At 39.1% G+C, this 24,179-nt stretch overlaps 3 protein-coding genes across 3 annotated transcripts; all 3 read right to left on the bottom strand.

Annotated features, from left to right (window-relative positions):
- Positions 1-276: 276 nt before the first annotated feature.
- Positions 277-4,438, bottom strand: LOC113170456 (transmembrane protease serine 2-like). The gene is made up of 11 exons (XM_026372564.1): positions 4,358-4,438; positions 4,129-4,242; positions 3,892-4,021; positions 3,587-3,706; positions 3,404-3,444; positions 2,925-3,093; positions 2,435-2,601; positions 2,231-2,326; positions 1,878-2,020; positions 1,640-1,792; positions 277-310 (listed from the first exon to the last, which is right to left on the bottom strand). Exons 1-11 carry the CDS (start codon positions 4,371-4,373, stop codon positions 302-304), a joined length of 1,158 nt encoding a protein of 385 aa, XP_026228349.1. The 5' UTR covers positions 4,374-4,438; the 3' UTR covers positions 277-301.
- Positions 4,439-9,077: 4,639 nt separating this feature from the next.
- On the bottom strand, positions 9,078-16,420 carry tmprss2 (transmembrane serine protease 2). Its single transcript, XM_026372831.1, has 14 exons — positions 15,880-16,420; positions 14,998-15,054; positions 14,695-14,887; positions 14,221-14,313; positions 14,022-14,138; positions 13,785-13,914; positions 13,432-13,545; positions 13,212-13,252; positions 12,620-12,788; positions 12,053-12,225; positions 11,862-11,957; positions 11,185-11,327; positions 10,947-11,099; positions 9,078-9,301 (listed from the first exon to the last, which is right to left on the bottom strand). Exons 2-14 carry the CDS (start codon positions 15,010-15,012, stop codon positions 9,293-9,295), a joined length of 1,446 nt encoding a protein of 481 aa, XP_026228616.1. The 5' UTR covers positions 15,013-15,054; positions 15,880-16,420; the 3' UTR covers positions 9,078-9,292.
- A 1,004-nt stretch (positions 16,421-17,424) lies between these two features.
- On the bottom strand, positions 17,425-23,957 carry acat1 (acetyl-CoA acetyltransferase 1). The gene is made up of 12 exons (XM_026373080.1): positions 23,821-23,957; positions 21,045-21,092; positions 20,839-20,956; positions 20,616-20,711; positions 20,221-20,321; positions 19,784-19,927; positions 19,502-19,652; positions 19,312-19,407; positions 18,525-18,638; positions 18,212-18,276; positions 17,861-18,018; positions 17,425-17,743 (listed from the first exon to the last, which is right to left on the bottom strand). Exons 1-12 carry the CDS (start codon positions 23,869-23,871, stop codon positions 17,623-17,625), a joined length of 1,263 nt encoding a protein of 420 aa, XP_026228865.1. The 5' UTR covers positions 23,872-23,957; the 3' UTR covers positions 17,425-17,622.
- Between the last annotated feature and the right edge of the window lie 222 nt (positions 23,958-24,179).

The following is a 24,179-nucleotide window of genomic DNA, read 5'->3' as shown; positions in this document are numbered from 1 at the left end:
CAGTGTTTAGCGTTTGTCACGAGTTCTAGAAAATACCTGCCTTTCTGCAAAAATGGTTCTATTACAATTATCTTTATATAGATATATACATGCATATATTATAACTACATAGGTTGATTTGCAAACATTCAATCCGTATTGTAAAAAAATACATGAGATATATTTGGACAGTATCTGTTGAAGGAAATCTTCCTGATAAATAAGTTGCCCCTGAGCGTCAGTTTCAAAGTGCAAAGTGTGTGATAAAGTTAGAGCCACTGATGGACAGAAGAGGCTGGTCTTCATGTTTGATCGCGTTCCATCAATTATTCTGTGAAGACAAAAAAACAAATTTAAATTTCTGGTGGGAAGACTTACTTTAATTTTTTCTTGCGTCTTGTAAACCTGACTGGATTTGTTAACTGAATAAAATCAATTCACCACACTTGCTGTTTCCCACCTGTTCCAGTCTTTATGCTAAGCTAAGCTAACCACTGTCTGGATCACTTCTCAGCAGTACTGTAATAAGAAGTATTTTGGGAAATGCACAATTGCACACAATTACACATCACAATCTAAAGTTTATTTTTTTATGTTTTTATTTAAAGTCCTAAAATGATCTCTTCCCAAAATCAATAAACATCAGACCAGGAAAATTGAGTTAATTGCATTTCTCACTTCGTATCCACCAAGAGCGGCACACCACTTTTGTCCCAGTGTCCCAGTGAACAGGCAAAACAGGCACTATCAGATTTCCAGATTAAGTGAACTCTCAAATGCACCTAATAGTGCTGTATATGAACCTCTGGCATCATGCAATCACTTTAACAATCTAAATGACATTGTAAAAGAGCCCGATAGACAGGAATCATTTGTGTTGTTGCTATTAAGTTGCAGTTTTTTTTCCTCCATGGAAAATTTTATATGGGTTTATATAGAGCCATATAAAATGGGTTTTGTTACCCATGCGAGTAAATTCTGCCAGGCGGACTCTGCATCACAAGACTCTGCATCACTCCTGATAGTGTGGACATTGTTTCTCTTGGTTTTCTTCAGGTGGTTTGGCAGCTACTGAGCACATTTCAGGTGTTCCCAGGTGATCGTTTGTAAACCAGTTGAAACACGACACCCACATATCCACAAATTAGAATCAAATTAGTCAAGGTCAGATCAGATCAATCTCTGGATCATGTTCTATGATTGCTCAAGTTGGACTACTGTGTCTTAGTAGAATCAACTGTATTTTACGCTGTTATAGATAAGATACTGGCTGGCCTAGAGGTAATAAAAATTACTTTGGAAAAGTTTCACTCCTTTTCATTTAAATTGACATTGAGATGATATTTTTCAGCCCAACAGTAATAATTCATAATGACACAGTGGAAAAAAAGAATTTAGAAAATCTTTTATAAGTTATGATAGAAATAGATCACGGTAAGAGCATAAATATTAATAATACTAGATATAATAATTCTTTCTGAAGGGACTTTAAGTAGCTTGTTGTCATATCAGTTAATGTTTGGAAAGTAGTAAAGATGTTAGTCAGTGTGACGCTTCGCTTTGACGTCAAACTCAACAGGTGACCCTGCTCTCACCTTGACCTGAGAGTGAGCACGAGCAGCTTTGATCTTTAAAAGTGTGATTCATCAATATACTGTACCTTCATTTGTTCATAGATCCAATCAGTGAAGAAGGTAATATTGCCATAAACTCCTGGCTTGTTCTTCAAAGCACATCCTCGCCACCAGCTGGTGTCTCCTGTCAGCCACCACACATCTCCTTCCTTGACCACCAGAGGACCTCCATTATCCCCCTGCAGCATACAAGTAAGATCAACCGCTTAGGTTAGTGTGTGCAGAAGCTTCTGTGTGGGACACAGACAACAAACTCACACTGACCTCACACGTGCTGACTCCTCCCTGCAGGTTTCCAGCACAGATCATGGCCTGAGTGACTTGTCCATCTAACACCTCAGGCCTGTTACAGGTGTCTCTGCTGTAAATGGTCACCTGGGCCTGATTTAGTATGTCACGGGATGTTGCTGAAAAAAACAAAATGATTGTACATCAACAGTTAGTTGAGCAGCAAATGACCCTGAAACATTTGAACAAAAAGCCGACAGGGAACAAATGAAAAGTGAGTGTTCAGGAACAGGTTTGTTTACAGGGTACTCAGAAAACACAGGGTATGTTCTCCACGCAGCTACATATGGAAAGGTACACACATACAGCACATTTAGCATTTGACTTACGAGGTGAGCGCACAGCTCCCCACCCTGTGATCCAGGCTTGACGCTCAGGAAGGAGGTTCACGCCAATGTTGGGAAGACACACTGGCCTCACTGTTCCTGAGGGATGAACATGTATGAACTTAAAGTGTTTTCACAACCAGCCATGGTGGAAACTGACAGTTCACATCATAATTCAACTAATATGATATGATAAATTGAATTTACTTGTAAAACTCAGAGGTTTTTTCAGCTTCAGCAGAGCTATGTCCTTGTCAAAAGTGTTTGGGTCAAAATTTTTATGCCTGATGATTTTATACACGGCGTTCCCTGATTTCATTTTAGCCAAGCTGACTTCTCCAGAGTATACCGTCCATTGTTCAGGGTTCTTGTACCTGCCATGGAAAACAAAGAGACAAATCCCATTTATTCCCATTTATAATATCTATATACAGAGAGCAGTAAGTGGTCCTTTGGTCTATAAAGAATAGAACCTGAAGTAGAAAAGCAGAGGTTAACTCCATGTACGACATGTCCTATCATCCTGAATCACGTCACATCACTGTTATGAAGTAGAAAAGTAATTACAATACGATTTTTATTTCTTCTATTCCCTGAGCTGAACCCAGACAAACACAGAGCTGTAGCAGCTGAAGTGCAGTGAACTGAACTTGTCCTGAGCTGTTTAGGTGAAGGAAAACATAGAGCGGGAACTCACGCTTGGAAGCAGTGTGCAGCAGACACGATCCAGTAAGGAGTGATAATAGAACCTCCACAAACATGTTGACGATCAGTCTGGAGACTGACCTGCCATGGCCAGGCTCCTTTTACTGCCGCTGTACCACCCACAATACGAGTTCTAGGAGCTGAGGAGCTCTGCCCACAGACTGAGGATGGAGGAAAAGAGTTAAACATTGCCTTACACATCCTTTGCATGTGTGTTTACCTCAGTCTACCACTTTTTCTAGAATGAAATATCTCAACAACTATTGGGTGGATTGTAATAACATTTACAGAGATTCATGGTCCTCAGAGGATGAACTCTATTAACCTGGGGAATGTTTCAATAAAAATGTTCAGGTTCAACGTGAGTCCCTTTCAAGATGCACTGTAATACCTTCAACGTAATATCTATGATAGATACATATTCCGTCTTCCTCACTGGTTAAATGTAGCTCTGAAAATAAAGCAGCTTACCAACACACTGAAGTTTGACAGCTCTGGCTGTGCAGCTTCGGCTAAGAAGGAAACAAAAAATGACATCATCTGATTTTTAGACAACAATCATTCACAACATCTACATTAAAGTGGCTGAAACCCTTCTAACTTTCCTGTGCAGTGTAAAAATGTTATTATCCAGTGCTACATGGGTTGGTATACCTGTGAGTGAACTGGGAATGTATACTTGAACCAGAGCTACTTCCAGGCTTCAGCTTCATGTATCCATCTGAGGCCAAAGCACCGGCGCTGACTTGGCTGTAGGACACGTCCACGTCCTTTCTGTTGGACAGACACAAGAACAAGCACAAGGCTTTGAGAAAAGTTTGGTTGTGAGAATTTAATAATCCATATAAATATCCATGATATGAATTACAGCACAGCTGTGTCTTTACACATTGTCCTAACTCATTTAGCAGTTCTTTAAACTAAAAAGCGTGGAGAGTGGTGGAGAAGACAGTCTGCACCTGCTGTAGCCTATCTGCTCACAAGTAGCTTTCCCATAGTCATTATTCCAGTTTTCAGCACACACGGGCATCCACATGTCGTTGTTTGATGAGTACATCTGCAGTACAAAGTTGGTCCCGTAAAGTCGAACTGTGATGCAGAAAGAACAGCCGGGTTCAGTCACCATGTTACTCACTGACGTGACGCTCAACAGAACACACAGCACATGTATGTATGTGTTGATATTAGAGTCTTACAGCAGTGAGATTCATCTTCTCCTTGTGAACAGTCCCTGACACCGTCACACCACTGAGAGCGGCTCAGACACTTCCCGTTTCTACATGGCTTTCCCAGTATACACTGGTAATAAACTGCAAACAGTGCATATAAAAAACACACAATCGGATGAGCTGGTCATCACACTAAGCTCCACTGATGCTGATACAAATAACATTAAAAAGAAGTCTTAAAATGTAGTGAACTTACAGAAGTACCAGAACATGATGCTGATCAGGGTGAGGAAAAAAGCCACAACCAGTATCCAACATAGGATATGTTTCTGCTTACATTTCTTTATTCCTGGAAGGTAACAAAACATGAGTCTTGGTGTAAAAATGAATACAAATTGCACCAACTTTAAGATCACACTGCAAATAGTCAATTTATAGAAAAACCTAAACATACCATAGATCTAAACTACAATATAAAAGTATTAAGACATATAAGTGACTGTGTGCTGTATTATGTGGGTTACATCTAGTTTATCTTAACAAAATCCTTTTTCATTTAATCTTCACAATCTGGAATATGTATCATGTGTCACGGTACACGGTTTGTGGTTTAAAAACAGATGCAAATTCACATGTAAACGGTAAAGTCGCAGGTTTTATCTCTACAGTAAATAGTGAAAATGTCAAAAAGTGTTCTCTACCAAACATTACATTGTTTGAAACAGAACCCAGAGATGGAAACAGAATGTAAAGCCGTCACTGAGAGATGTGATTGACAGCTGATGTAAACTTGATTTGTTTACTATATCACGTTAAGGTTCTGTGTTAAGACAACTTGATTTAAGGCAGCAGGTTTCCATTCAACGTCATCATCATCGATCTAGTGAAGTCAGCCACAGTAATTCAGAACAAAGCACCCATGAGTGGCAGTTTTCTGTCCAGTGTTTTCTAATGTATAAAATTAATTTTACCCACCATACACTACTATACAGCACTACTATATGTGTGTCTGTAATTAACTGAGGAAAGATCAAGCTCTAACGGCTTAGAGGGCAAAGTCACCAGGTATCAACTGGCGTTCTTTAGCGTGAGTGTGAATGGTAAAACACTCTGCTTCTAGTTAAAAGATTTACCTTGTGACTGAATTAGGTCATTTCTTTACCCACCTTTTTATTCTACTCTGACTTAACATAAACAGTACCGTACCTTTCTTTTGTCTTGTAACGTGTGGCATTCCAGGTGTTACAGTGTGGTGGGTGTTGATGGTCTCGGCGATAGCTTCAGCGTAGCTGGGAGGCTCTTGTGAGACAGACGGGTCTATCTCTACATATGGAGTGTATGGAGGGGGTCTTACGTTGTCGTCGTCGTACGTGAAACCCATGTTGTCGTAGTTGGGGCCAGTTTCCTACAGGTAAAGTAGACAGAAGCAATAGTCTAGTTAACACTGATAATACGTGGACTGGCTGGATTGAGGTTTTATCCTAACAAAAATAGTGAACATGTGCAGCAAACATTTAAAAAATGTTGCCTTTAATTGTGAAACTGATTTTACCTGATTATTATCCATATTGAAATTGGTCCCACTGCCTCAGGAACGAGATTGTCAAACCACCTGGAAACAAGTTGACATACCTTTCCAACTACCTTTTTCTCCGAGCCTGTCTGTCCCTCCCTTGCCTGTTTCTCTCTCTGTCTCAGGTTCACTTCAATCCCTCCAGGTTATTAACAGCCATGACCACACCTCTCTTCTATCTACAAAATCCTCCACACATTCAAAGTACACAATTTGCCTTGTGTACCAGGGGCACATCTATAATGCGACGCAGGGGGGCAGCTGCACTCACCATTGCCCTAAACTACTTTGTCCCACCTCAGCGGTTCAGTTCTAACAGTTGTAATTGTATAATAAAAAGACAAATATGTTCTCAACCCCCACAAAGGTCTCTTCTAGGATCAGGGCACTGAACACTGCAACTTTCAGACTCTGTCTCAGACTGATTAAGTAAATTATTAACGTTCCAGCCCAACAGTTAATTAACAACTAAAAATTACATAACTAAAATTATTAGGGATTGATAATTGTTGAGTCATTTATCACAGAGAGGTTTTAGTTTTACTGTTTAAATGCATTAATATCTGCAACACGAGTCAACAGATAATCTACCTAATAATGAAAAGGCAGTTTATTGTACTCACTCTGTAAGTACTTTTAAAGTTTTGAGGTACTTTAGTAGTATTTTCATTTTAAGATGTTAAAGCTACATGTACCTTTTGTATTCTTTATATACAGTAAAACAACAAATAAGTTGCATTGTATTATTATGGACTGATAACCTGGCTAAACATGAACTCCACACACCAATACATGAATAATTATAATGTAATAATGTCTGAATTCTTATTTGGCATAATGGCGTGTGTAGTATAGTACATTTAGATTTTTGTAATTGAATAATGAGTACATTGTGTATTATTTGCTATATTTTTGAGACACTGATATTTTTATCAGAAAATATGTAGTGGAGTAGTTGCACTTGTATGTATGTATTTGAAACCTACTTGAGTAAAGACACTGAAGCATCACTTTTACTTGAGAACTGAGTTTGTTTACGCTACAGCTGCCACCTCTGCTGTAAATACCATAGCTGTGTTGATGCAAAGTTCTATTTTTATGCTTCTGCCCCGGCAACAGCCAGGGCTCGAAGCATTGTGTCCATCCATACAGGAACCCAATTCTTGTGAAAGCGATATCTAGGGAATCATCAATAAATCCAATCCTGATTGGATTGGTTTTAATGCTCAAAGGTCAAAGTCAAGTTCACTGTGAGCCCATATAGGTCCTATTCTCATCAATGCTACTTTCTCAGAGAAGCCTAGAAAGGATTTCATTACAGAATAGAATACGAGACTGGACAGACATGTGTGTAACTAACAGCGTCACTGGTTACACCAGTGATGGTTACACCAAACTGCTGTTCTGAGGGGCTTTAGAGAGGTTCAGGTTTTTTCCCCCATCATGTTCTATTATTGTTGACAAAGTTAAAAGATGACTTTTTAAATGGTAGAAAAAAAAAATACTGTAACTGGCATGAACCTGTTTGCAACCATGAAACCAAGTTTTCCACCAATGCAGCTAAACGTTGTTAAAATTTATTAAAAGTAAAGTATTTGATTAAAAATGTTTGACAGGTAGAAAGCAGGAACTTGATAGATCGCATGTCTATGTCTCTGCGCTTGAGGTGTTCTGTTTTTAGCTTGTTACATCCTCTGTCTGTCAGATGTAGCACAAACATACACTGAATGAACTGGTTACTGTAGATGATGCTGGTCAAAGGTTCAATAAAATGTGTGAAAATATATAGCGTTTTACAGAAAAAGAAAAAATATATATATATATACACATTATATTCTAATATTCTAATACTAAATACTTCATATTCCTTCACTAGGCTGTTTATTTATGACAATCTTAACAAATGTCTGTTGACACTTTAATATCACTTGACTTATATTTCATATGTTTATGCACTGTAACTAGATGGTAGCACACAATTTGTGCCAGCACTAACAGATGTCATTCGCAAATTAATAACACTCTGAGACGATGATGGATCAGGTAACGACTATAAACTTGGAAACTTAAAAATGTATTTATGTGAAAGTTAATAGTCTCACTTATGTAATAATGAAGTGATTATAGTTATGATGATGAAATGGACTCACTGAACATTTGTCTTATGACATATTTAGTCATTGAATTTTCATGCTGTGTTCTTTTTGTCATGAATGAGGATTTTAGCCGCAATCTATAAAGGAAAAGCTGAGTGGTGCTGAGGTGGTGATGGCTGCCACAGGGAGGCACTGTGACAGTGCAAATTAAAATGAGACGTGGCATATCCCTGTTTCTTTCAGTAGCTCTCTGACCCAGCATTCTGCCTGCATGTCAGTATTATAATATACATTAGTAGTCATGCATGAATAATTATGAAAAGTTGCATAATTCCTGTACATCAGTGAAAAATAACTAAAACCAAGAACAGTTATTTCTATGATCCACATATGAGCAGCTTTAGCAGATATTTTACAAATCAGAAGTTGAGGTGTCAAAGCACCGCTGGGCTGCATGTTCAGGTCAACCTGTTCAATTGTACCTGAGGACTGCTGTAGGTGTATGTAACGAAACATATTTAGAACAGGTACAGCTTGTTTTACAGCTTCATCTTGGGCCATTCAAGTGAGTGAGAACAAAACAGTTTACAGCAAAACACTGATCTGTTATGCAGGAGATAGTCATAGTTATGTCTGCTTAATCTGTCAGTCATGTTGTGTTCACTGTTCAATGGGACACAGTGCTTCACATCACCATGTGCTGTATCACATGGCTAAATTACAACCCTCACAAATGAATTGACTGTTTTGGAGAGGACACATGTACTGGAAGTCTAAAGGAGATAGTGGAGCTATGTGTAAAAAGTGTCCACAAGTCCAAAGTCCAAATTTTAGAAGCTGTAGCCATTGATCGGACCCAAACATGTCTGAGTTTACAACCTTAAAGCCATATGTCAGGTCAACGCAAAGACTGTGAGGAAAACATTTCAGGACAATGTTGAGTCAATAAGGAAACACCTTTCTCAACAGTGTTGTAGCTGTGTGTTAACAGATAAGGTTCTAAGATCATTTCAAATACTTATGTAGACATGAATAGTGCAAAGTTGTGCATGATTCATTGTTTACTGTTGCTGACCCAGTAACATGCTTACAAATATTCATATACTGACATCATTTAGAATAGAACAACAATGTCATCATGAGACAGATAGTTAGAAATTAGATGGGTTTACAGGGAGTTTTAGATCGGTGGTACATTAGTGACGTTTGCCACGAGTCTGCAACAATAGTCAAATCATCTGCTGGCAGGACGTACTTCATAAACTGGTTATTTGACAACAGGCAAATGTTCTCCAGCACATTCGTCACACTTTGTGCAAAATTTGTTTTATTCCAGCAAATAAATAACTTGATTTACAAACACATTCAGTCTTTAGTACAGAAAAATAATGAAATGACACGAGTTAAATATTCTGTTATAGAAAATCAATAAGTTCCCCCGGAGCGTCAGTTTCAAAGTGTGTGATAAGGTAAGGTCCACTGATTAATGAGAGGATGATCTTCACATTCGATCACATTTCTGTCAGTTGTTCTGTTAGGAAAAAAAAAACTTCTGAGTTAGATTTTTGGTGTGAGGATCATCATCATCATTTGTCTTCTTGTTGACCTGTTAACTGGAGTAATTAAATTTAAACCTGAAAATGCCACATGTCACTATGGTCACGTGCTGTGATCTTTACTATTTACTATTTACCTCTTTATCAGTTCTTTGTTGTCATAATTTCCCACCTATTCCAGTCTTTATGCTAGATTAAGCTATCTTAATTTAGCTATCACATCTTCTTGCTGTAGCTTTTATTTAGTCTGCAGGTATGACAGTGTTATCTACAGGTATAAAAATGTTATCTACAGTTATTAATGTGTTATCAATTATCTTGTTCAACTCTTAGCAAAAATGCAAATAAGCATACTGGGAAACAGTGTTTATTTGCACAATGACAAATCTCCAAAGTAAGGGCGCTCGTGCCAGCTTTGTTGATAGAACTTTGATCCTAGATAAGACATCAATCCTAATATGTGGGTCATCTGATATGGAAGGTGCTACAGTACGTTCTCTGTTGTTTAATGTGTGCAGCTGTAAGTAGCATCAAATAGAAGCTGAAATTCAGAAATGTTGCCCTCAGTGTAAAACCCTCACAAATGCATTGACAGTTTTGGAGGGGACACATGTAAGTCTAAAGGAGATAGTGGAGCTATGTGTAAAAAATGTCCACAAATCTTAAGTCCAAAGAGAATAAATGCTAAATTTTAGAAGCCTTAGAAGAAACTCAAACATGAGTTTACAACCTTAAAGTCTTATGTCAGGTCTAAAGCCAGCTAGTAGCTACCACTATCGTTTGTGAAAGCAACCTACCTAGGGAATTCGATCAAACTTGACATAACTGTCCACTTGGACAACTGAGAATTTGTGCTAAAAGTGAAGAAAGTTCCTCATAACATAACTCCTTTGGGTCGGCAAAATCTAATCATGTTATCAATGAGTCCAAGTTGACAGTTGTGCCAAGTTTGATCAAGTTTGTTTCATCCATCAGACCCACAACTCAAGTTAACCAAATACTTTCCCCTAATGACCAGAAACAAAAACCTTTCTTCTGAAATTCATCAATCTATTTCTCTTCTGACAAATGTAGGTCATTAAATGATAGAAATGACAAAAAATGAATGTGTATCTAATATCTAATATAACATTATGTACTACCACAAACTGGCTCCAACCATTACTAAGAGAGAAGTAGGAAACGCCAGTGTACGACTAAGCAAGAGGACAAATACATTAGGTGTCTAGTTTGAAAAACAGGTGTCACGCAGGCAGAGTTTACTGGCATCTTCATTAAGCTGGTGATTTCTACACTAAGTACTGCTCAAAGTTCGGTTGTGCTCCATCAAGCATTTTGTCATTTCTATACGTCCATCGTCAACCCAAAAGCTTTAGAAATTAAACATGTGCTTTATTGGAGTAAGGACCCTGTGAGTATTTGCACATCTTAAAATGTTAAACTATTTCTTCATCCTTCAGCGACAGGCAGCAGGTCAAAGTATGAGTGAACCAAAAATATAAGAAAACACTGGACTGGAATTCAACAGGAAGTGAATGAGACTAATCCAGTGGCATGTCGCTGTACCTCTAGTAACAGTTTATCGCAGTAATACATCCTCACAGCAGTAACATACTGTACCTGCATTTGTTCATAGATCCAGTCAGTGAAGAAGGTTATATTGCCATAAACCCCTGGCTTGTTCTTCAAAGCACATCCATACCCCCAGCTGGTGTCTCCTGTCAGCCACCACACATCTCCCTCCTTGACCACCAGAGGACCTCCACTGTCCCCCTGCACCATGCCAGTAAGATCAACAGCTTAGGTTAGTGTGTGCAGACGCTTCTGTGTGGGACACAGACAACAAACTCAGACTGACCTGACACGTGTCGACTCCTCCCTGCAGTTTTCCAGCACAGATCATGGTCTGAGTAACTTGTTCATCTAACACCTCAGGCCTGTTACAGGTGTCTCTGCTGTAAATGGTCACCTGGGCCTGATTTAGTATGTCAGGGGATGATCCTGAGAAAAGATAATGATTGTACATCAACAGTTAGTTGAAGAAGATAAACAAGCCTTTATATGTCATATGTACATGTACCAATGAAATGTGCCCTCTGCATTTAACCCACCCCCCCTGGAGGGGAGCAGTAGGCAGCCACATACAGCATTCTCTAGTGTGGAGTGTCTTGGTCAAGGACACACATGGTGACGGAGACAGGAGTGTGAACCAGGAACACAGCTACATTGCAGCCATGTGCAAAAGTTAGTGCCCCGTCTTTTAGTCCTATATTTTTATTTATTTAATTGTATAAAAATCTAATAAGAATCATCTGATCGTAACAGGTCTTAGAATTAGGCCCCGCTATCATCAGATAACTTTTTACACACAGATGAATTCAAAGGGGGTACTAACTTTTGCACACTGCTGCACAGATATTTGTACTTTAAGCGTTAAAAAGCAGGTGACCCCTGAAACAGCCAACAGATAACAGTGAAGCCAGACAACATATGGAAAGTAATACAGATACACAGCACAGCTAAGCTATGACCTACCAGATGAGCGCAGAGCTCCCCACCCTGTGATCCAGGCTTGACGCTCAGGAAGGAGGTTCACGCCAATGTTGGGAAGACACACTGGCCTCACTGTTCCTGAGGGATGAACATGTATGAACTTAAAGTGTTTTCACAACCAGCCATGGTGGAAACTGACAGTTCACTAATATGATGTGATAAATTGAATTTACTTGTAAAAGTCAGAGGTGTATCCAACTGTAGAAGAGCTATGTCGTAGTCATTAGTTAGTGATTTATATTGTTGATGCCAGATGATTTTCTTCACCGTTTTGCCAACACTCATTTTCAATTGATACATGCTGACATCACCAGAGTATACCAGCCATCCTTGAGGATTTTTGTACCTGCCATGGAAAACACAATGAATACAACTATAATCAAAATAAATTCCATTCATTACTTAAATAGAGTAAAAAAACTAATATTAATAATACATAACTAATATTTAAGCTAACTGACTTTTATGATGCCAAGAGCAGAAGAAGCAGATTAGCTTTGAATGACACACTGTGTGCACACATTGGGCGTTTACTGTCAGTAATGCAGTAACCCACGTTCCTGGTTGCTGGACTGTAACAAGTAAATTACAATTCTAGAAAAGCTAGTCGGCAGTTGTAAATACAGTATGACACATACAGCACTGTGCTGTAAGTTGTAAAAATGCAGACAAACAGAAAAGTTTGAACTGAACTTGTCCTGAGCAGTTAAGGTGAAGGAAAACATAGAGCGGGAACTCACGTTTGGAAGCAGTGTGCAGCAGACACGATCCACGAAGAGGTGATAATAGAACCTCCACAAACGTGAAAACCATTATACTGGAGACTGACCTGCCATGGCCAGGCTCCATTTACTGCCGCTGTACCACCCACAATACGAGTATTAGGAGCTGAGGAGCTCTGCCCACAGTCTGAGGATGAAGGAAAAGAGTTGTGAGGACACTCATTGACATTATACATTCCCTACCCCCCTACTGTCCGTGCTAATCTACTCTGTATCAAAGTTTAATCCATCACATGTACTGCCTTACCCTAACCCTAACCAAAACCTAATCCCAAACCTAGTCTTAACCCCGAATGTTGGGTGAATTGCAGTAACATTTACAGAGGTTCATGGTCCTCAGAGGATGAACTGTAAAATCTTCTGATGCCCTGACTTTTCTTCTAGTTTGATATTTGCAGCTTTGGTTGAAATCTTTCAACAAATATATGATGGCTCACCCTTCAGAATGGATTTGAATCCCCTTTTTAAAGGTAGTGGTGAGAACAGTACATGTACAACACTGTAAATATGTCAGTGTTGCAGTTATGACCCAGGTAAAGCAGCAGCTTACCAACACACTGAAGTTTGACGGCTTTGGTTGAGCAAGTTTGGCTACAAAAGAAACAAAAAAGATGACAATAGATTTTTAGAAAACAAAGTTTTCAAGAATTATTTATAAGTTCTACATTAAATTGATGATGCTGGCTGAGATTCAAGGGGAAATTTAGTCCATCCTTGCTTTTCAATGGACAGTTTAATGTTATTATCCAGAGATAGGTGGGTTGGTATACCTGTACGTGAAACGGGACTGTAAACTCGAACCAGAGCTACTTCCAGGATTCAACTTCATGTATCCATTGGTGTTCAAAGAATCTGCACTTTGACTGTAGGACACATAATCCTGCCTGTGTGACAGACACAGAACAAGCACGATCAGCTCAGATTGGCCTTCAAGAAAAACTTTCCTTTACACGCCGTAATAACTGATTAAGTCGTTAAGTCGTTTAAGCCCCAGTTCCACGGAGCATCATAAAGAGTTTATAAAGGAAATAGCAACAAAATTCAGGGGGATCCAGTTTGTGCTGACTTTAATGCAGCAGTTAAAGACTGGAGCGTGGAGAGTGGTGGAGAAGACAGTCTGCACCTGCTGTAGCCTATCTGCGCACACGTAGCTTTCCCATAGTCATTATTCCAGTTTTCAGCACACACGGGCATCCACCTGTCGTTGTTTGATGAGTACATCTGCAGTGTAAAGTTGGTCCCGTAAAGTCGAACTGTGATGCAGAAAGAACAGCCGGGTTCAGTCACCATGTTACTCACTGACGTGACGCTCAACAGAACACACAACACATGTATGTATGTGTTGATATTAGAGTCTTACAGCAGTGGGATTCATCTTCTCCGCGTGAACAGTCCCTGACACCGTCACACCACTGAGAGCGGCTCAGACACTTCCCGCCACTTTTACACGATTTCCCCATTAAACACTGGTAGTATACTGCAAACAAACGTAATGTAAGAATGTAAAAACCGATCCCGTGGTGACCAAAATAACTTTGTAACAACTGTAATGAACTCACAGAAGTACCACAGCAAGACACCAACCACGGCCAGGACACAAGCCGCACACAGTACTGAACACAGGATATATCTCCAGTGACATTTCCTTATTCCTGGAAGGCGAGGAAAACAGAAGGAGGACAGCTGTGGTTATGCAAAACGAAAAGCAAATTGTGCGCTCTTCAGGGTTCACATAGAATCACACACGCAAATAGCATGCTCAGCAGATACAGTGCAGCCGTGCCAGAATAATGCTTGTAGATCTAAAACACTGTTTAGTATTGTAACCCAAAGATTATTGTAAACGGCATTATGTGGGTTAAAATGATAGAGAGTGACTGTAAGTGGGACAAACCTTCTGTTAATGGTAATAATGGCACTCGTTTCTGTCACGTGAGTAAATATTAACCTCATAGCTGGAAGTTATTGTTCACCCACCTTATTATTCCTCTATCACTTTGTAATGGCTGACAACAAAGCAAACAATACTGTACCTCTCTTCTGTCCTGTAATATATGGTGTTCCAGCTGCTACAGTGTAGTGTGTGTTGATGGTTGGGGGAGCCACAGCTACATAGCTGGGAGGCTCCTGTGGGAGAGAAGGGTATAGCCCCTGCTGTGGAGTGTATGGAGGGGGTCTTCCTTCATTATGCTGGAAGCCCATGTTGACATAGACAGGGGGGGTTGCCTTAAGAGGAAAAGCAAAACCGCAGTTAACACCGACAGAGAGAGAGAGAGAGAGAGAGTAGACATTACCAAGAAAAAAAACGTTGCCTTTAACTGTGAAGCTGATCCTACCTGATTATTATTCATAGCGAAACTGGTTCTGCTGCTTCTAGACGGGGACTGGCAAACCTGGGAAAGGTTTCAAAGAGTCTATTAGTACAAATTCTGTAAGAAAGACAAGACATAAAGTACCATATGGATAAACTGTAGCATTCCCAGATTCCAAGTTTAGAACTTTAGCTTTTTATCTGGTAGATGTGTTCAGTAAACATAGTTTGTATCAGATCATCCAAATGCCAGCGAAATGACTGCAACATGTGACTGAGCGCTGTTTGATCGCTCAACCCAGAAATCACTCTATATGAGTCATCTTGACTTTTAGTCTTGGGTTGGGACTAAAGGTTGGGAAGACTGTTTAAAAAGATGAATCAGTGTGAAGACCAGAGAGCTGTCTATGGGAGTAAAGAAGTCCAGAATCTAAACCTGAGGATCAGAGAACACTGTGAATGAAAAAGAAAAAGAAAGAAACCACTGGTGTACAAAGCAACGTACACAAAGCAGGTCAGTCGAGGACAACAACAGAAGAAAGGAACTGTTTGGTGAGGTCAGTTAGTCACGGGTTTGATGCAGTTATTGCAAACGAGGGATTTATAAGCAAACATAGTACACTATAAAATATTCTGTTGCACTCTTTTACTCACTTAAAAAGGGCCCTATCTGAAATAAACAGTGCTATTGTCCATGTTGTCATATCTAGACATGAGACACATGAGACATAAATGAACTGGCCTTACTGGAAAGGGAAACACTCCTCTTCTCCAAACACCAAATATTTACAGTTGCATCCTACAAACTTCAGACGAGTTATTCCACACTTCCAAACAGGATAAGAATGCTCCCACATTACCTGAGAAGGCTAAAGTCAAGTTTACATTCATCTACATTTCCACCTACCTTGAAGTTCCCACCAACTTGTTCAGCGCTCCGAGCCTGTACGTCCCTCCACTGCCTGTGTCCTCGCTCTGTCTCGCAGCCACTTCATTATTTAAATTAATCAACAACTACAGCCACACCTTTTTTCCTCTGTTTTGCATCACATGGTTTACACAGCGCTCACTAAAATGACCTGGATGAACAGCAGGTATTAAGAGATCATAAATGTCTCTTCACAGCCAGGGTAAGGTGAGCGAAGGGAAAACAATGAGCAGGGGACTGTGTGCGACTAGTTATATGATGTGATGAAGGTGAATCTAAGTCAGCAGATCACTTCAGCAGTGTGATATTGAAGTGTGGGTGTATATTAGGATTTACATACATCACGGTAACGTGTGCCATTATATAGGCTTGTGGTGTAACTCCAAATACCAGCGTTATTCCTAAGCAAATCTACCTATAATATATAGACCTCTATTTAACAAGTACCAGCTTCTTAAAATGGAAACAGCAAAACAATTAGCAAAGTCTTCCAGTAATCGAGGCAGCCACACCTGTAAACATCCCAGTGTGAGGGACGCTGTTTGTTTGACCACATGATGCCATTCAGACAAAACCCGCAGAGGATAAAAACAGAATCAAGTTAAGTGAAAGGGCAGAAGAAATTTGGTTCTTACGTTACGCAAGCTGCTTTCTGCCTTCCGCCTGTAATCATTAAGTATTAGTGTCCAGAGAAATAAGCAACTTGATGTCTAAATACCTATGTCCAAATGACTTTCAGACTCTGTCAATATTTGACCACTGTAGCAAATCACTGGTAACAGGCAGGAAATGCAAACAGACACTAACAGAGAGAAACACAGTGTCATATAATCAGCTGAACTTCCAAGTTTTCCATTCCCTCAAGTGCTGCTGGACATGCTGTTCAACTCACTGATACAAATGTATTGTTCTTATGGAAATAGTTGTCTCTAAATACAATTCAGCAAACTGCCTCCTACAACATAATCAGGCACTTGAATTATGACTAAATATTATATTAGTATTCTGATCCCTTCATTTTTTTGTACATCACCATTTTGCCCAAAGGTCACTCTGCAATTCATATTTACACATTAAAATTCTTTGAGATAAAAGATTAAAGCAAAAAATGTATCATTTTCAGAATTTTAAAGGGTATATTTACTAGAACAGGATTAATTTAAGTGTGTTAAGTGTGTACGTAATAAAGTGGTAGTACTAAAGTCAAGTCTCCTCAAATGGTGCTTTATGTGCCCACATTAAAAATTATTAAATATCTGATTAAAGTTTAACTACAGTAAACATAGTATCGCAATAAACTAAACTAAAAAAAAAAAAAAAACCTACCTAATCCTACCACTACTGCTGCATATGTTAAAAACGCTCCATGAAAGTTGCTCCATCTAGTGGCTAACATGAACATTACAGTGCCAACTCTTCATTACTGTGCTTAAAGCAACTTGCCAGATGTCAATCAGGATCATTGTGGGTTAAACCTTTAGTAACCATCAGCTTGATCAGATCAATAACACAGCAGTGGTTCCAAAAAAAACTATTTATTCAACCATTTAAATATTCATCAATTCCACTTTGTCAAAGGAGTGTTTAACACTGGAGTCATGATGTCATCAATCGAGTCCTACTGCTGTAACAGATTCATTCTTCACAGTAACATTGAGTTTCCACGTCTTAACCTTTGGAACTGATAGGTAGTCAACACACTTCAGAATTCAGAAAGTTTTCCTACAGCTTCTGAATGAGAACAGATGAAGCTCCTCCACCTCCGTTGCAGATGCCTGCCAGCCCGTATTGACCTGACTTGAGGTTGTGCACCATGTGACCCACAATTCTCGCCCCAGACATGCTGACAAAGGAAAGAGAAATTAAGTAACGCTCCACAGCATTTTTGTCAGATACAGTTCAAGTTAAAAGAAGAAGTTTCAGTAATATGAATCTACATCAGTCACTCAAAGCTGCTTACCCAATTGGATGTCCCAGTGATACGGCTCCACCGTTGACATTAACTTTTGCTGGGTCAATGTCCAGCATTTTCATGTTGGCCAGGACGACCACGCTGAAAGCCTCATTGATCTCCCACATAGTGATGTCATCCTTCTTCAACCCTGCTGCATCCAGCACCTGAAACACACAGCAGAACTGTATCGATGAACAAAGCCCTCAGCTTGGTAAAACTGATAAACACTTCAGATATTTCACTTTTCAAAATCAAATGCATCTGAATAAAAGATGCTGTTATATTAGTACAAAGCACATCCATGTTCACAAGGCTGTGGCAGCTCAAAGACCTGGTTACATCCTCACTTACACTCACCTTTGGAACAGCATATGCAGGAGCAATGGGGAAATCAATGGGTGCAACTGCAGCATCAGCAAAAGCTAAAAAGCACAATACATGTCAATATTTTGATTCAACATAAACCCTGACAACTGCAAAAACTCCACTGTGTTGAAATGTTGTGAGAGAAAAGGATTACAACAAGTTTAACTATGAGCCTACATAGCTCTAACTTTAAATATGACCCATGGGTCCTATGTTTGGTCGTCCTACGTAGACATACCATTCAGACCTCAATTTCAGTTTAGCTTTGTGCGTGTGTGTGTGTGTGTGTGTGTGTAAAGCTTACAGACAATCCTTGCCAGTGGTGTGACGTTGAGTCTCTTTGCAGCATCTGTGGTCATTAAAACAAGAGCAGCAGCTCCATCGTTCAGTGTGCTGGCATTGGCTGCTGTCACTGTGCCTAAAAACAAAAACAAAACAAACAAAAACAAGGAGCAAAACAACCAATCAGAAAAAATGTGCATCAAAACACACAAAAAAAGCTGCGCTACTGGCAGGACTGCCAATGCTGAATGATATTGGCGCTCACTGTGTCAAGGTCTTGTCTCAAAACAGGCGTGTTTACATTTGAAACTTATTGAACAGTGAGTACAAAACAAAAGACAAACATCAAATGGTCTTTCATAAATTGTGCATCTATGTGCAAATACACTATTGGGCCCAAACTTCTGTAATATTACGACTTACATTTTGTGGAAAATGAATGTTTGCACGTGCATGTATGTGTATCCAGTACAAATCAAGCTAATGCCAGCATGAGACTCCAAAGTAAACCACTCCGGCCCTCCCACCTCCACATCTCTGTGCTCTTTCACCTACATCCTTATCAAGTTCAGTGTGTCAGCTACTGCAATAATTGGTGACCTGTAGGTCAGAGATGTCTGTCTAGGCCAACACTTGCAGAAGCAAGCAATTGGGGGTGGAGGGTGGGGGGTAATCTCTGCACTGCTTGCTGTCGGCCTCACAAGGAGTCTAGATCACAGAAGCCTGACAGCATTTCTCCACATTAGAGGTTTTGGAGCAGATACTGATTTGGATACAGATACAGAACTTATTGACAAATGCTTATTTACCGTTCTCTTTCTGGAACACTGCCTTCAGTTTGGGCACTTTGCTGAAATCGACTCTTCTCCACTCCTCATCCTCAGACACAACCACATCAGGTTTGCCTACGAAACAAAGAAAAGAAACAGACAAACTTTGCTATGCAGATGACCAATGTTAGAACATGGCCCAGGACAACTCGACTTGGAATAAGTGTACCTCGCTGGGGAATGCTAACTGGTACAATCTCCTTGGCCAGCACACCAGACTCATATGCCACTTTGCTGCGGCTGTATGAGCTGATGGCGTAGGCGTCCTGCTCCTCCCTGGTGATGTTGTAGTTTTTAGCTGTGTTCTCTGCACAGTTTCCCTGTTAAAGACAGAATATCAAAAAGTGAGGGCTAATGCATTACATTCTGAAAATGTCTAAAGTATCAAGATGATGCAACATAATAGAACGTCTGAATGTTTCTGTGTATAAAATGTAATGCTGACAGTTACCATGTGAAATTTGTTGTAGACATCAGTGAGTCCATCCTTGACAATGAGGTCTTCTATCCTCACTCCTCCATAGGCTGGGGTTTCTCTGGCCATTACATAAGGCACGTTGGACATGCTCTCCATGCCCCCTGCCACCATCACATCCTGAGATCACACACATACAGCCACAACGCTGGAATGAAGGCTACAGTTTGTCTTACAGCAGCACTTCAATTTCTGTAGCACACCTCAGCAAAACTTACTCTTATAGACCACATTGTAGAGTTTTTGGTCACAATAAAATAAAGCCCTGTAATGTGTGTTTTTGTTACATATCTATGCATTTTGTGAGCGGAATCTTCAATTTGCTTTTTTAGGTCAACATAGCAATAGTCACAACGTTATACACCGTGAATAAACTGCAACATTATTTACAGCACAGGTCATGTCAACGCTACCTGGTGTCCACACATAAGACTCTGGGCTGCCAGCATGATGGACTTCATTCCAGAGGCACAAACTTTGTTGACGGTTGTTGCTGGAGTGCTCAGAGTCAAGCCTAGGCATACAAACAGAGACATATCTGAATTAGCCAAACAAATGAAAGAAGAGGGAAAAACAAACAACAACAAAATATTGTTTAACCCTCAGTTACATTCATGTAACGTTGCATCTGTCTGGCAAAGTTATTAGTAAAAATAAACTGAACTGTCAGTCATAGCGATTGTATAGGATTTTCACTGTGGAGCATTCTGCTGTAGATAAACTTTGCTCAAGTCACATTGCAGGTAAAGTCTTGGTGCAACGCTAGTAAACTGTAGGCAAACGGAAATATTTCCAAGTGCACCAATACCTGCACCAAGCAGGGCTTGTCTTGTGGGGGCCTGTCCTTCTCCTGCTTGAAGCACATTGCCCATATAGACCTCTTTCACCTCTTCAGGAGCGATTCCTAAACATTGAAGAAACATTATGTCAGTTCACTAAACGCAGACAGCTGATGGAGGCTGTAATTACTGTAGTCCTACTGATTAAAACATCTATATTCTCTGTATTTAGACACAACCAGCATAGGATACCTGCTCTGTCAACGGCTCCTTTGATGGCGACTGAGCCCAGCTTGGTGGCTGGTACCGCTGCCAGGCTGCCTTTGAAGGAGCCCACTGGAGTGCGGACTGCACTGACGATGACGACCTCCTGAAACCACGAATCAAACGTACAGTTTACAGTGAAGTCCCAGCTTTTAGCTGCGATGACTGTATGAAATCTAAGCTGACTTACTTACATTGAGAGAGGGGCGAGATGTGTAGGTTCTTGAGATGTACTTGTGAGCCTACAAAGCAGCATAACAGCATGTATAGTTCATCTTCTTTCTTTCCAGACAAGTCTACTGTCCCAGCTGAGACCCTTCAGGACCAATTCTAGGCTAAATAACTTCAGTTTGGGACAAAAATATTGGCATGAGAAAAATATTAGCTAAAAAGTTAACTTGAGCTACTTAATGACGCAGTTAGCTAGTTAGCAGGGACTACAATAACTATTAGCTTCAGCTTTATGACTTTATATTCTCGTTTAGCTAGTTAACAGGGACTACAATAACTATTAGCTTCAGCTTTATGACTTTATATTCTCATTTAGCTAGTTAACAGGGACTACAATAACTATTAGCTTCAGCTTTATGACTATACTCTCATTTAGCTAGTTAACAGGGACTACAATAACTATTAGCTTTAGCTTTATGACTTTATATTCTCATTTAGCTAGTTAACAGGGACTACAATAACTATTAGCTTCAGCTTTATGACTATACTCTCATTTAGCTAGTTAACAGGGACTACAATAACTATTAGCTTTAGCTTTATGACTTTATATTCTCATTTAGCTAGTTAACAGGGACTACAATAACTATTAGCTTCAGCTTTATGACTTTATATTCTCATTTAGCTAGTTAACAGGGACTACAATAACTATTAGCTTTAGCTTTATGACTTTATATTCTCATTTAGCTAGTTAACAGGGACTACAATAACTATTAGCTTCAGCTTTATGACTTTATATTCTCATTTAGCTAGTTAACAGGGACTACAATAACTATTAGCTTCAGCTTTATGACTTTATATTCTCATTTAGCTAGTTAACAGGGACTACAATAACTATTAGCTTCAGCTTTATGACTTTATATTCTCATTTAGCTAGTTAACAGGGACTACAATAACTATTAGCTTCAGCTTTATGACTTTATATTCTCATTTAGCTAGTTAACAGGGACTACAATAACTATTAGCTTCAGCTTTATGACTTTATATTCTCATTTAGCTAGTTAACAGGGACTACAATAACTATTAGCTTCAGCTTTATGACTTTATATTCTCATTTAGCTAGTTAACAGGGACTACAATAACTATTAGCTTCAGCTTTATGACTTTATATTCTCATTTAGCTAGTTAACAAGGACTACAATAACTATTAGCTTCAGCTTTATGACTTTATATTCTCATTTAGCTAGTTAACAGGGACTACAATAACTATTAGCTTCAGCTTTATGACTTTATATTCTCATTTAGCTAGTTAACAGGGACTACAATAACTATTAGCTTCAGCTTTATGACTTTATATTCTCATTTAGCTAGTTAACAGGGACTACAATAACTATTAGCTTTAGCTTTATGACTTTATATTCTCATTTAGCTAGTTAACAGGGACTACAATAACTATTAGCTTCAGCTTTATGACTTTATATTCTCATTTAGCTAGTTAACAAGGACTACAATAACTATTAGCTTCAGCTTTATGACTTTATATTCTCATTTAGCTAGTTAACAAGGACTACAATAACTATTAGCTTCAGCTTTATGACTTTATATTCTCATTTAGCTAGTTAACAGGGACTACAATAACTATTAGCTTTAGCTTTATGACTTTATATTCTCATTTAGCTAGTTAACAGGGACTACAATAACTATTAGCTTTAGCTTTATGACTTTATATTCTCATTAGCTAGTTAACAGGGACTACAATATATTAGCTTTAGCTTTATGACTTTATATTCTCATTTAGCTAGTTACAGGACTACAATAACTATTGCTTAGCTTTATGACTTATATTCTCATTTAGCTAGTTAACAGGGACTACAATAACTATTAGCTTAGCTTTATGACTACTTTATATTCTCATTTTAGCTAGTTAACAGGGACTACAATAACTATTAGCTTCAGCTTATGACTTTATACTATTAGTAGTTAAAGGATACATAACTTATTAGCTAGCTTATGATTTATATTCTATTAGTAGACAAGGACTACAATAACTATTAGCTTCAGCTTTATGACTTTATATTCTCATTTAGCTAGTTAACAAGGACTACAATAACTATTAGCTTCAGCTTTATGACTTTATATTCTCATTTAGCTAGTTAACAGGGACTACAATAACTATTAGCTTTAGCTTTATGACTTTATATTCTCATTTAGCTAGTTAACAGGGACTACAATAACTATTAGCTTCAGCTTTATGACTTTATATTCTCATTTAGCTAGTTAACAGGGACTACAATAACTATTAGCTTTAGCTTTATGACTTTATATTCTCATTTAGCTAGTTAACAGGGACTACAATAACTATTAGCTTCAGCTTTATGACTTTATATTCTCATTTAGCTAGTTAACAGGGACTACAATAACTATTAGCTTTAGCTTTATGACTTTATATTCTCATTTAGCTAGGTAACTTGTCGCTGTTGTGGTTAACACAGCGGTTAATAATAAGCTTATTTCTGCTTTGTTTAGAAAAACACCTTTAGCTCTATTAACTTACAACTGTCTACTGCAGCTTGGCTAGCTAAAGCCCTTCGAGCCACCTGCTGTAACGTCAACACGAGCTGTTTTTCAGGCTGTTACTTTAATCAAGGACGCTCCACAGACACTAAAAGGTTGAAACGTAGCTCTTTACCTCTTCTACCCAGGCCTTGTGTTTACAGACTGCCAAGCACAGTCGAAACCTAGCATTTGTAGCTTAGCAATGCAACAGACAACCCGAAAACATTTTTACACACACTCACTTACCAGGCGTTTGCAGATTTGCGCTTGCATGGTTAAAAGCCCCGTCGATGACATGTCGGACTAACACACCGAGCTGCTCAATGACTGGGACCGATCACCTTCAGCCATGCAGCGAGGGTAACTACCTCAGCCAATCACAGTGAGAGGTGTGTTCTCCTGACGTCATTGACAGTGTGGCATTCTGGTCGTTGTAGTTTTACCGTCGATAAATAATAATAAAAATCTAAATATATTTATTATTTAAAAATCAAATATGTATATTTTTATTTATGTTAACAGAAAACAAATAAATACTCACGACACAGGAGCTGTACCAGAATTGCAGATGTGAAACTGCTGCGCTGCAGTTTCTCTTACAACAA

The sequence above is a fragment of the Anabas testudineus genome, chromosome 14 (assembly GCF_900324465.2).
Source record: "Anabas testudineus chromosome 14, fAnaTes1.2, whole genome shotgun sequence".
NCBI classification, from domain to species: Eukaryota; Metazoa; Chordata; class Actinopteri; order Anabantiformes; family Anabantidae; genus Anabas; species Anabas testudineus.
The sequence above is the reverse complement of the archived record's forward strand: the minus strand, read 5'-3'. Positions and strand labels throughout refer to the sequence as shown.